The 13,036-nt window shown below is 37.3% G+C and overlaps 1 protein-coding gene across 2 annotated transcripts in view; it reads right to left on the reverse strand.

The window, feature by feature from the left end:
* The window catches only part of dock4b (dedicator of cytokinesis 4b), an 88,632-nt gene that overhangs the window by 54,359 nt on the left and 21,237 nt on the right, over positions 1-13,036 (reverse strand). For both annotated transcript variants that reach the window (XM_084111468.1, XM_084111467.1), the window contains exons 2-6: positions 6,893-6,976; positions 1,775-1,815; positions 1,520-1,575; positions 666-762; positions 267-415 (exon numbers count right to left, since the gene is read on the reverse strand). In XM_084111468.1, the coding sequence (XP_083967594.1) occupies positions 267-415; positions 666-762; positions 1,520-1,575; positions 1,775-1,815; positions 6,893-6,976 (427 nt within the window). The remainder of the gene's footprint in view (positions 1-266; positions 416-665; positions 763-1,519; positions 1,576-1,774; positions 1,816-6,892; positions 6,977-13,036) is intronic.

A 13,036-nucleotide genomic window follows, 5' to 3' on the forward strand; every position in this document is an offset into this window, starting at 1 on the left:
CAAACTTTTGAACAGTAGGGAAATTAATATTGATTTATAAGTATTCATAAAAATATATTACTTTTAAAAAAAATGATGGTAACAATAACATTTTGGGGGGAATTACAGTAAGAGAAATTTAAAGCAATTATTTTCTTCATGTAGAATAAAATATTAAAAAAACATAATTCATATTTGTGTGAAATATGACTTGAGTATGTTCATGATGGGTGTTTTGAGATTCAACCTGTCGCTTTATTGCATCACACAGGTGATGCTGTACTCACTCATTGCCCCAGTCCAGACGTGCAGTGATGTGCTGTTTGACATCCCTCATGCGATCGTGGGTCAAGTGACCCACCAAAACCTGCCGCCTCAGGTCCAAAATCTCATTCATCACGTGCCACAGTCTGTGAAACAGATCTCCTTCGTTTTTCTATTAGCGTAAACAAAAGGAAAGGAAAGAGCCACTGAAATATTGAAGTTGCAACTTTAATAATGGGCTATAATACTGCAACACTGATATATAATGACCTGGTGTAGAAATAATTCAAATACAGTTTCTCCCGCATCAGCAGCTAAAATACATTTAATATATTCCGCCCATCAGCATCTGTGTACCCAGAGTTCACGTAGGCAGTGTGTGGCTGTGGGCGGACTGCTGTGTTTGCCCAAACAGTATTTACCACAAAGAGCTGCTTCCACATGGCGCCCCAGTCCCTCAGGGTGGACGTCATCTCCGTAATGACAGAGTCTTCAGTCGGCACCACCGTCTCAAACTGCCTGAGAGTCAAATGTGGGCGACACAGCACAACAGATATGAGATACACCTCATCTGGTGCTGCGCTTGTTATACTGTACGTTAATCAAAGGAAAAAGCAGATGTATAGTGGAGCGCTGGCGTTTTCCTTCTGTTCGCCGTCGCTATATTCATTTAGCATTATGTTCAGGCAGCCCAGTCTCAGATATCCGTACACCAATTAAAAAAAGTCATAAAATCTAGAAAACCAAACTTTGCTTATATTGCATGGATGCAGAATACAGAAGTAGGCAAAACAATAACATTGCCAGATATGTATGAATTACATGAGTTCTCATAGGTTTGATTGCCATTCACTCTGATATTAACAAGCTAACACAAAGGATTGCACTCAATGCAGTAATCAAGCTAACATACTGTCAATCTAATATGTCACACTGAACGTTTTCTCATTGAAAAATTCAAATCATGTCATGTGAAAACGGACGGTTTAATGGTGCAACACAAATGTCATTGGAATTACTTTTTCTGCAGACTGCAAATGGTTCAGGTGGCTTTATTGCAGTAACGAACATATGTGTAAATGTGCATGTTTGCACTTTATACAGAGATGATGGATATCTGCGAGTACGCAAATGTTATTTATATCACTGAAACTCCAGTTTAAAGTTTCCATAGGGGGAGATTTACAACAGTAAATACAGAAACAGCAGATCAACCAAGCTGAATTATCTGCTATTTGGAGGGTCTGAATGTTTGCCATCCTTTCCTTCAACTCACCCCTTATTCTTGATGTGTGCATTCTTTAGATGGATGTAGTTGCTTGGGAAAATGCCCTAAAAAGAAAGAGATAAACAAATCAAAATAAAGTGAATAAGTCTACTAATAATCAAGGGAACAAAAAGACAGAAATAAAGAGAGAGACTGGCTTTGATCCGTGCGTTTCGTCTGACAGTGTCGCTGTGATATTTCGGCAACTGAAAATAGCATCCGACACTGACAGACCTGATAAAAGACAAAGAAACAGTTGCTTACCTTGGCATTCGGGTTCTTGAGGATGAATCCTCTGTACCAACCTGAAACACAAAACATTTCTGTGACTTTCATCTTTAATATCGGCCTAATGTGTCTTGACTGAAGCCTTTTCAAAGGACGTTATCTAACAAAACACAGCAGGAAATGTTGGAAATGGTCTCTTAGAAAGAAAGGACAAATGTATGTGCAAATGCAGTGAAAACAACATTTAAAATTCTTATTTCCACTGAAAGTCAGATATAGATATTTAATATCAAACGTCCAATCATATTCTGTAGCACTGAATACGGCATCTTAAGAAACAAATTGGCAATTGTAGCATTTGTTTTGCTTAAGATTTACCATGTACAATAGACACAACTCTAAACATGTTTTATTATCACATACTGTAGGAACTTGGTGGCATATTTTATTTCATTTACGCCACTGAACTTGGTCTCATCTTAAGACCTGTAGATTGTTTGGTTTGTTCCAAAACAGCTTTTTAAAATTGTAACAATGTTGCAATGAGATTTGTTAATACAAGTCACGTGAAAGTAAACTGTCCTCTCATTGGTCAGAGTGCACCGGACCGGTTTTTGTTCCCATTCATAGATGTCATCCGTCAGGATTAAATCAGAAGATTAAAGCCTATATTTTTTAGATGCTCCCTAAACACCTGTATTTTTATGTGTTTTGGACCGTTGTTATGAAAAATGCTAATCAGCCCAAATTTCAATTAGGCATTTAACTTTGTCTTTTAAATCTGGTTGCATCACGCACAAAGGGAAAAAATTTACAGCAAGTACTGACGTACAAAGTACTGAAGTAATCAGTCATAATCATCCTGATTTAAAATCCTAAATATTAAACATGTTTGATATTATCGGGTTGGCCCTGACGTGCTCACAGACAAATCGGGGCCAAACCGATAATATCAAACATGTTTAAGATTTCATCTGTAAGCGACTCGCATAGATAATCTGGTCCGAACATCATAACCGCCCAAGATACTGGACAATATTATTTCTCAGATTGTTGGGAGGGGTAAATTGGGGATAAATCAGGCTAAACTACTGTAGTCTGAGACTGGCTTCATAAAAAAGGTTCAGTGTGGTTCTATATAGAACCCAGGGGTTCTTGATTCAATTTTAAAGAATTCTTTAGGTGTTCAAAGAACCCTTTAGGCCAAAAGATTCATATAAGGAGAAATGTATTAAATGGTTGCATAATACGTTCATGTTTAACGGGCTGTTCTGTGCTAAATTCATAAAATTTAATTAGAATTAAAACAAAAATAATTAATCATAAATTATCCCATGATGGGAAGCCCTAAAAGGTTCTATATACGAAGTGCCTGACAGAACCTTTAAAGTCACCCGTGAACCAGAAGTTGCAACCGACTTTTCTCCAGTGCTCTGGCGTATTTCCAAGTGAAACGGAATATTGAATAGAGGGCGGGGTTTCAGTTTAGTGCACCTCCTCTCCATCCCTCGCACATAGAAAACTAGGTGGTTGGGGGGGGAGGGGTTAAGGATATTTAACCCAAGCCGTCAAACTGACTTCATCAGAGAAGGAACACGATTCCAGAAGGAATGCAAATGGTCAGATTATGATTAAAGATTACCATGACAAACTAATTTTTTTCTGTTTATTAATTTGCAGTAATGTGCGCTAACAAAGTAAATAAGGTACATTTTGATTTCATGATGCCTTTAAGGTTACTTACTTTTAAGAGTGTATTGAGACTAAGCAATGATTTGACCAATAAGTTACTTTCAACATCAGCTTCACTTTGACTCACTGACGTCCTGTTCTACCACTGTCATCTAATCATCTCCAGCACTGATGAACCTTCTGCCCACTGCAAACCACCACACACATTAATGTGCTTCCTGGCAAAAAGCCGAGAAGCACAGTCTGAAGGTGTGAAAAAACAGGGGGCTTGCATCATCTCTGCACTTTCGGTAAAGAGTGTGATAGCTGCTAAATACAGAAACATGACCCCTCGTCTGATAATTAGCACCTATAGTCAGTCAGGAACTAATAATTATGTAGTTTCACATCTACTGTTTAAGATTCTCCATCACAATGTTACTGGGTGTTTTCCAACCGAAACCGGCTTTCTTACTCAAAAAAACAGGAAACGAGTGCACCCAGAGAACAAAGGAGTGTGTCTTCAAAGGGTGGAAACAGGAAACGAAGGAGTCGATTGTGGGTCACAAAAAAAGTCTGGTTTGAAATCATCCCGTTTCAGAGGTAGTACAGGTGTCTGTGTCAGCAGTTTATCAAATCAAGCCAAACCTGGTGAAAAGACCATCTCAGACTAGAATGACTTACCACGCTAGTTTATTTTGACTTGTTATAGCTGGTTTCTCGCTAATTCTATTATATTTTTTAACTTTGCATACACAAACCCTCTCATATAAATAGATTTGTATGTAGTTCATTGAAGGTCAGTGAATAGTATTTCCATAAATTGGTTTCATTGCAGTGGTATTTTAGGATACTACAGCATACTATTAGAATACAATTACTATTACTATATAGGTTTAATTTTATTTCAGTTGAACCTTCAGTTCAGATTTACTCTATTTTAGATTAGTCAAAAATCTAAATAATTGTTAGTTTTAGCCCTACTTAGCTTATGAAGCCATTGAAACTGCATGGACTTCCTGGTAAAGCTAGTTTGAAAAGGAAGTCCTGCTGGTTAACCCTCTGAGGTCGGCAAACGCGCGGGCGCGTTTTGCTGGATTTTCTCCACATTGTAGCACTATAAACTTAAATTACTCCGTCATTTATGGTCATACAGAAAAAAGAAATATAAAAAAAGAATCTGTGATATTTCTACTTTTGTATGTGTCCACTTACAATCAAATCAAAACATTGTGCTTTTGTAAAATAAAGAAAATAAACAGGGTGTGCGTTCTGCCTCTCCGTCGCGGTGAATTTTTTTTTCTTGAGCACGTCTATAAACTGAAACAAAACTCAGCGAATACTTGTCACACATTTATGAGCCATATACCTTTATAAACATTTAAGTGTGTACTTTTAAATGATCGGATTCAAAACGAAAACAAATATTCTCTGTTTAAGTAATTTGTATAAAACCAACAAGATGTCCAGCTTCTCAAACACTTGCTCATTATATTTAATTTGGCCACGCCCACTCGCGCAAAAGAGATTCACATGCAAATCTCCACATGGAACGCGAACTCGCTCATTACCTCAACAACAAAACACCAAAACACTTCAGTTTTCGTCGAGTTTGAAAGACGCGCCTGAGCTTACATTGGATTTACCTCAGAAGAAGAAGAAGAACGCGATTTGAAGACAAGAAAGATGTAAGGTAAGAAATTCTTACATATTAGTTTGTTATTGTTGCATAAATGTCACATTGCAGTTGAACTGTTGCTAGATATATGGGGAATATTATAATATTTAGACCCGTTTACTGTTACTGTGTTTGTGGATATCTGCTCAAACGTAGATATGTACAGTATATGGTAACCATAATGTTTTATATTTGAGCGCGATCGCGTTTGAATGTATCATATTTTGAAGCGCGATCGCGTTTGAATGTATCATATTTTGGATCGCGATCGCGTTTGAAAAGCAGAACGCACCAAACGCACCAAATCTCATTTCATATCATCATAACGAATGGAAACATTTGAAGTAACATGATAATCAATATATTTTTCTCTAGCTTAGTTGTTACTGAAATCTTTTGGAAGATTTATACTGCTATAGGTTATTGTTATTATTATTTTATCCAGCACTGCGCATAGCTTATGCCTACAAGGCACAACAAACCTGGTGTTCATTATATTATATATTGTTGGAAACATTTGTGTGTGTGTGTATTCTGTGAATTTTAAAAAGCAATTTTAACCAGAAAAATCTAATATTTATTTCCAAAATCGTGCAGGCCTTTCTCTTGATATCAGTATGTTCACTTTTTTTTTTCTTTCAGGGCCCAGATGCTACTGAGTCCAGCTGACTTCAACATTCACATGAGTCTCTGTACATGAACATGGTAAAGTGAAAACCAAACACCTTGGAAATGAAAGGTATGTACAATGTTTTTAGGAATGGCACAAAGGTCTCTGTCTGTCTGATCTGTTCAGATCAGTGCTTTTTTGTCAGATTTGTTGTGTATCTTTGGATTATGTTGTGTTGTAAATAAATCCAAACAATTTAAAAGCCATTCTTTTTTAAATCTCCTCATTTACAGTATTGTGCAAGGTTGCTCAGAATGACAGGGCCTGATAGCTCCTAATAGGGCCGTTAGGGGAGGGTCTTTGTCTTTCTCAGGTGTGAAAAGCTTACATATTAATGACCTCCGCATAGAGCTTTCTCACACAAAACCCGTCGTAAAAATTTTAAATCAATATATTGTCTTATCTGAATGAGCAGTCAGGGTGATTTTCACATAGTTTTAGAACAAATATTCTAGGCTACGTCATACAATTTTCAAAAGTCTTGTGAAGAAATAATCAGTATGGGTTTCATGGCCTTATTTCAGTGAGAATTTTTTTTTGTATTTTCACAAACCACGCATAAATGTCATTATCTCAAAACTACAAACTTTTACATACATGCTGCTGATATATTATTGTAGCAGAGTTTGTGCTGAATACAGTGTAATTAGACTTTAGCCATGAACATGTCACAAGTAACAGAAATAACCAGAAATGTCAGAGCATGTCAGAACACCTCCAGGGCCCAGAAAACAGCTCAGACCTCAGAGGGTTAAGCTAATTAAGAAGCCTGGTGGGAACACACCATCATCCAAAACAACATATACCGGTGACCAACATTATCATCAAGCAGTCCTGCTGAAATGCAAAAACAGCCTATACCAGCTAAGCCTGTTTAAATCAGCTTCATGTTCCTGTTAAAACTATCACTGAATTACCAGAATAATGTAAGGTTTGGGCACTTTCATGTTGTGCAAGTTAGTTTACCTGTGACAATAACCACCTTGTGCGAGTAATAGAACAGCATGGTCCATCTTAACCATTTTGCAATTTAAGCCGGTCAAAACTGGTGTAAACACTGGGGTTTATACTAATGAAATAAATGTAAAAGATAGTTTTTGACGACAGTGACTGGCATCAGCACTCATGTATTCACCTTCACATTTCTCCAGGATCTGCACCGTGTCACCGATCTCCAAAGGCAAGCCATGCTGCACCGTTCCTCGAAAACTGGCCAGCACTGCAACACAAAAAATGACAATCATATATAACGATAACTCAACAGTCTTTTCCACTGTCAGTATTGGGGGTAATGCATTACAAGTTACATTTATGCAATCAGATTACTTTTTTTGACGAGTAAAGCAACGCATTACTTTATATATTTACACATTAATATTTGAGTTACTTTTTTATGAACATTACTTGGGCTAGAAAAGTAACGAACATTACTTTTCAATATTATTACTTTGCTTAAACATATTTAAAACTACTGAATTAAAATGTCTTTAAACATGCACACTCATGAATACATCGGAACAGACAAAAATAACAAAACATTACTTTCAACTAACTTTTCAAGCAATGTACTGTAATTAGTTACTTTTTTAGGGAGAAACAGAATATTGCAATGCATTACTTTTACATTACTTTTTCATTTAGTTTAAAGGTGCAGTAAGCGATTTCTGAAAAACGCTGTGTAGAGTGGATAGGACAGAGCAGCAGAACACACTTGTAGCCAATCAGCAGTAGGGGGAGTGTCCACTCATGATAGGGGAGGAGAGAGAGTGAGTCAATCAGCAGTAGGGGGAGTGTCCACTCATGATGGGGGAGGAGAGAGAGTGAGCCAATCAGCAGTAGGGGGAGTGTCCACTCATGATAGGGGAGGAGAGAGAGTGAGTCAATCAGCAGTAGGGGGAGTGTCCACTCATGATGGGGGAGGAGAGAGAGTGAGCCAATCAGCAGTAGGGGGAGTGTCCATTCATGATGGGGGAGGAGAGAGAGTGAGTCAATCAGCAGTAGGGGGAGTGTCCACTCATGATAGGGGAGGAGAGAGAGTGAGTCAATCAGCAGTAGGGGGAGTGTCCACTCATGATAGGGGAGGAGAGAGAGTGAGTCAATCAGCAGTAGGGGGAGTGTCCACTCATGATGGGGGAGGAGAGAGAGTGAGCCAATCAGCAGTAGGGGGAGTGTCCACTCATGATAGGGGAGGAGAGAGAGTGAGTCAATCAGCAGTAGGGGGAGTGTCCACTCATGATGGGGGAGGAGAGAGAGTGAGCCAATCAGCAGTAGGGGGAGTGTCCATTCATGATGGAGGAGGAGAGAGAGTGATCAAGAGGGAGATTTGAAGAAAGACTGTAGAAAGAGAGATGGCTGAGAGACTTTACAAAAGAGAGAATCAGAGGAATATCAGGCAATATCTTTAGGACTCATATATATTAGAAAAGGATGCAGAGGTTGTGTTGTTTCTGCTCCATATGTGAGTAACATTGGTTTTTCTATGTTTCACATAACCAGAATCACTGCAGGTGATTAACAACCAACTCTTGCTTGTACTCTTGTGTACTGTATGTTCATTTTATTTTCTTCCTTGTCGTCCTTCATCTTTGCTTTACTTTTCATAAAGTATTATTTTGCTTCGCTTCAGCTATGATAAAGAGACATCCAATGCATTGTGTTTTCGTGCATTTTGGATGGCGGAGCAATGAAGGGAGGGGTGTGTTTGTTTGGGTTGATTTCAAATATGTGTTTACTGCACCTTTAACTTGATGTACTAAAATAACTAAAACTGAAATAAAAATATAAAAAACTATATATATATATATATATATATATATATATATATATATATATATATATATTTTAAAAACTAATAAAAAGGACAAAAAGTATCTCAATTACACTTAAATAAAACTGGTGACATTTCAAACCATGTCATGACATTTATACAATGAATTTAATCAAAAAAACTGCTCCACTCTCTTCCATTCATACACATTTGATCAGCTATGAACCAAAGCTGAAGTTCGGCAAACACTGTGCTGCAAAATTGCATAGTGCAAAGACATTTGATTTATAGAATGTAAACGTCACAGATTAACCTTTTTGGCTGAATTCAAAGAGCGCACAAAAAAAACACAAAAGCTGTCTTTTTTGCAGTGTTGTGGGGTTTGAAGTAATTTCAGATGCTCAAAGCCTAGCGTGACCTCAGCTTAAGCTCATAAGGGCAGGGTTGCCAGATTTGCTCTGAAGTTCAGCACCGTGGGAAGGTTTAATAAAAGTGACGTGTCTCTCTTCCTTAAGCGCTCAACAGAGAGACTCACCTGAAGAGACTCGCTTTGATGAGCATGTACGCTAAGAGCCTTTGAAGAAGTCAAGGCTCCCTGAGCCAAGAAAAGTAAAGAAAGAGAGCAGAAATTAAGAATATGGAGACTAAACGATGGTGAAAAACATACAAGAAGAAAAGAAGAAGTGACAGACTGGAAAATGATGAAAAAGAAACTGCAGAGAGAAAATAATATATGTCTTGTAATCAGCGTTCCTCACACAAACAGCCACCATGACAGCTCTCAAATCTATTATAATGATGTCATCATTGCCCACTCCACTCACAGGGGATTATGGGATATGTGTGTTAAATCAGGTTATTTCACCTGCCTGAGATGAATCAGAGATGATTTGTGGAGTGGATTTCATAGTTTTATGGGACATAGGCCAATCTGTGATACTAACAAAGAGCCTCTGACCCAATTGAGAACCTCTGTGTGTGGGTTGTAAGACTTTAAAAGATTAGTCATACTAAGATGCACAGAGCACCCAGAAACACTCACAAATTCCCAATCAAATCATTATTGGCAATCAGTTATTTTTAGAGAATCAAAAAACAAAGTCAAATCAGTGTAGTCCAACTGATTAAAAAAATAATGACTCCTATGAATTGATTCTTTTTGGTGAATCAAAAAGATTCAGTTTGACCAGTGTATTCCAGCGATTCCCAAAAGAATGACTTCAATGTGTCGATTCTAGTGATTCAAAAACATAGCAATCGGTGCAGTCCCAAAAGAATAACTCCGAGTCGGATCTTGTTAGCGAATCTAAAACATTCAACATGATCATGTAAACTAAACACCAAATGAGTCTTATAGGTTGGTTGACTTAGTCAATCAAAAGCACAGAGTGTGACCAGTGTGTAACTGATTCCCAAATAAATGAATCCAATGAGTTGATTCTTTTGAGTGAATCAAAAACAAAGGAAATCTAATCTTATGATTGATTGGAATGAGTCTTAGGAGTTTTTGTGTGTGTATGTATAAAAAAAAGGAACGAAGGGGCCATAATTCCTTACAATTCCCATCCTTACACATAACAACCACCCAGAATACCCTAGCAACCGCATCGCAACACCTTGGCAACCACTGAAAAGGAGTTTTGCACAGACAAGCAGCACTCATATTTTCCTCAAATGTACAATTGCATTTCACATTTTTGTAAATATGGTAAACTGAACCACTAAAATTGTAAAACATGGATCTAACTGAATATTTTTACTCAGAAATGACATCTAGAACCGTCCTTGAGTTCAGTGCATCTCCTTGAAACCCTCATCCAATCACAATCCCAATGTCCAAAATTTCAGCTCATCCAAACAGCTTCACAACCCAAGTTGTCCCTGAGTTTTGAAGGCAGCTGTATATCCTATCTGTGTGATTTGACTTTAAAATTTGGAAGGCAAAATAACAAAGTAGGTCCGTTGAATTAATTATACAGGTTTTCGGCAGCAGCACATTAAATTATTCATCTTGGATGCGGAGTCCTTGACAGAGCTCAAATCCTTCCCCGGTAACCGTACGGCAGCTGTTAACTGAGCTGGAGCATCGCCAAAGAGGCTCAAACCTGTTCAGTGACCGAAAAATACTTTCGGTGGTTTTTAATTACCTGAAGAAAGAATGTGAGGAAGAGAGACACCCTTACCTCTCCAAAAAGGTAAACTAATTTTGTAGATTTTCATTGGATGTATGAAGACTTGTTGGTCCAAAACTGATAATTGTCACAGCCATAAATGAGAAAGCTAATAATTGCAGTTCTGCTCATGGATATTTAGTTTCCTTGCAACCAAGTCCCTCAAATAAAATAGTATATTTTTAACGATTTGCTGCCAAACTCTGGCAAATCCAGTGATTATTTCAACTTTAAATAACTCTTTACTTTAACCCAGTATGTTGATGACACAATGTATTCATTAAAAACATGAATAATATTTCACAACATTTATAAGTAAATCCATATTTATAGTAGAGTGGCAGATTTCTTAGACACAGATTAACCCTGGAACTAAATTACAATCTCATCAGTAATTCTGCACTGAAAATCCTTTTTAGCACGATCCCTAATCTGTGTTTGGGACACTAGCCCATAGTGTCTTGAAAAAAAGAAGAAGAAAAAAATCATCTCTGAATACATTTTCACACTACTATTCAATTATACTAATATTTTATGTGTAATTTTAATATATTTTATTTATAATACTTCATTTTACAGTTCACATTTCTCTTCATCTTGCATAAAACATTTTGTGTTGCACTGCATTCTGGGATTGTCTGATAAATAAAATGCTTAGATTTTGTCCTAAAATATATTTTGTAAGGTTGCACAATTTTGCACACTGTTGAAGGAGCCTTTGTGTGCGTGTATGATACCTAAACATTCGGACTGGGTTGAAAATATTGATTTTAATCATTCTCTTTTTGATGAACTCATATCTATTATTAAATCCCAAGAATCGTAATTTTAGTCTATGCTGTATAGTCTATGATGTGAACAACACTTCACTTGATTTCACATGATTTGTACCGCCTCTCATCCAATAAATCGCAATAAGCTTTGGGCTTTGATACTCTTGATATGAAACAAAGTATTGGCTTTCAAATTCTGTCAATTTATTATGAAATAGCCACATAATGAAGTAGCCACTTCATATGAGCCAATCATCTCTTTCTCTTTACTGCTAGTTATAGCACGAAATAAACATAAAATGAACATCAGAAGGTATGTTGAAAGATACAGTACAACTTACAGAAAAGTATCATGTGACATGTAATGGCTCAATCAACGGAAAGACGTTAATAAAACAGCTTGTGAACAATAGGTCACGTAACGTTATGTTTACCTCTTATTCAATGTCTATAGCTTGATGATGACCATCAGATGGTCATCTAGAAAAATGAACAATTGGCATGTACTGTACATTATATATCCAAATGAATACGTTTTGAATTGATCTGAATCAAAATCAGAATTGAATCGTGAAATGTGTGTCGGTGCTTAGCCCTAATAAAAATCTTTTATAAGTTGGCAGCAAAGTCAAAGCAACTTTGATTTTAACTGATGGCATGTGCATTGTGGGAATGTGGCAGAGAAACAAACACACAGTCCAATCCTCAGCAGGGTGCCATGCTCTCGCATCCTATAATCCCGCTGGGCTGACACAGTCCTACGACAGCAAGCCTCATCCCTTTGGCTCAGACATCGAAATAGAGAACTCAACACAAGACACTGTTTGTGCGGATTAACTGCAGATCTGGTTTAGGTCTGCTACTTGGTTTCAGGTCTGCGGAGGGTGTGATGCTACAGTTGGGTAGTCTAAGCTCTTTACAGCACGACACAGAGCTCAGGATGATGGGTTTACCCTCGCCGCTCAAGTTCTGGCCAAGTGACATGTGTATCTGCCTCAGTGCTTCCAGGAAACAGAAACAGAGCTCAGAAGATTTACTGTGTGGAGTGTGGAAGAATCCGATGGTTTGGAGCCGGAACAAAATTAAACGTTACAGTGCGAGGACCAATTATAAAAGAGAACATGACTGAAACCTTTTTTAAAAACAACTAAATATCACATGCTAATCAAAAGCAGGCAATTTTGTAATAGCATTACATTTACAATAACAGTTTCAAAAAGTAGCCTAAACGTATTTTAAATGCTCAAAGTAGTCATTTTCAGCGGCAATGCCAATACCTAGACAGTACGGTGGCCAAAATACTGCCGATATATTAAAAATATCAAATAATATATCAAATGTTGACGCCAATGGCCTCGTGGGCAGTGCACCGACATATAGCGCCGTTGCGTATCGGGCGACCCGAGTTCGAGCCCTCTCTCCCACCTCTCATAATAAAGGCAAAAATCTATTAAAAATGTAAAAATTTATCTTTAAATAATATATCAAATAATAATAATAATAATGACAATAATTTGTATAAACCAAACTATACAAATAAATTTAATTTAATTGTCTTTCACTGTAAA

Source organism: Abramis brama, assembly GCF_963993115.1.
Source record: "Abramis brama genome assembly, chromosome: 4".
Taxonomy (NCBI): Eukaryota; Metazoa; Chordata; class Actinopteri; order Cypriniformes; family Leuciscidae; genus Abramis; species Abramis brama.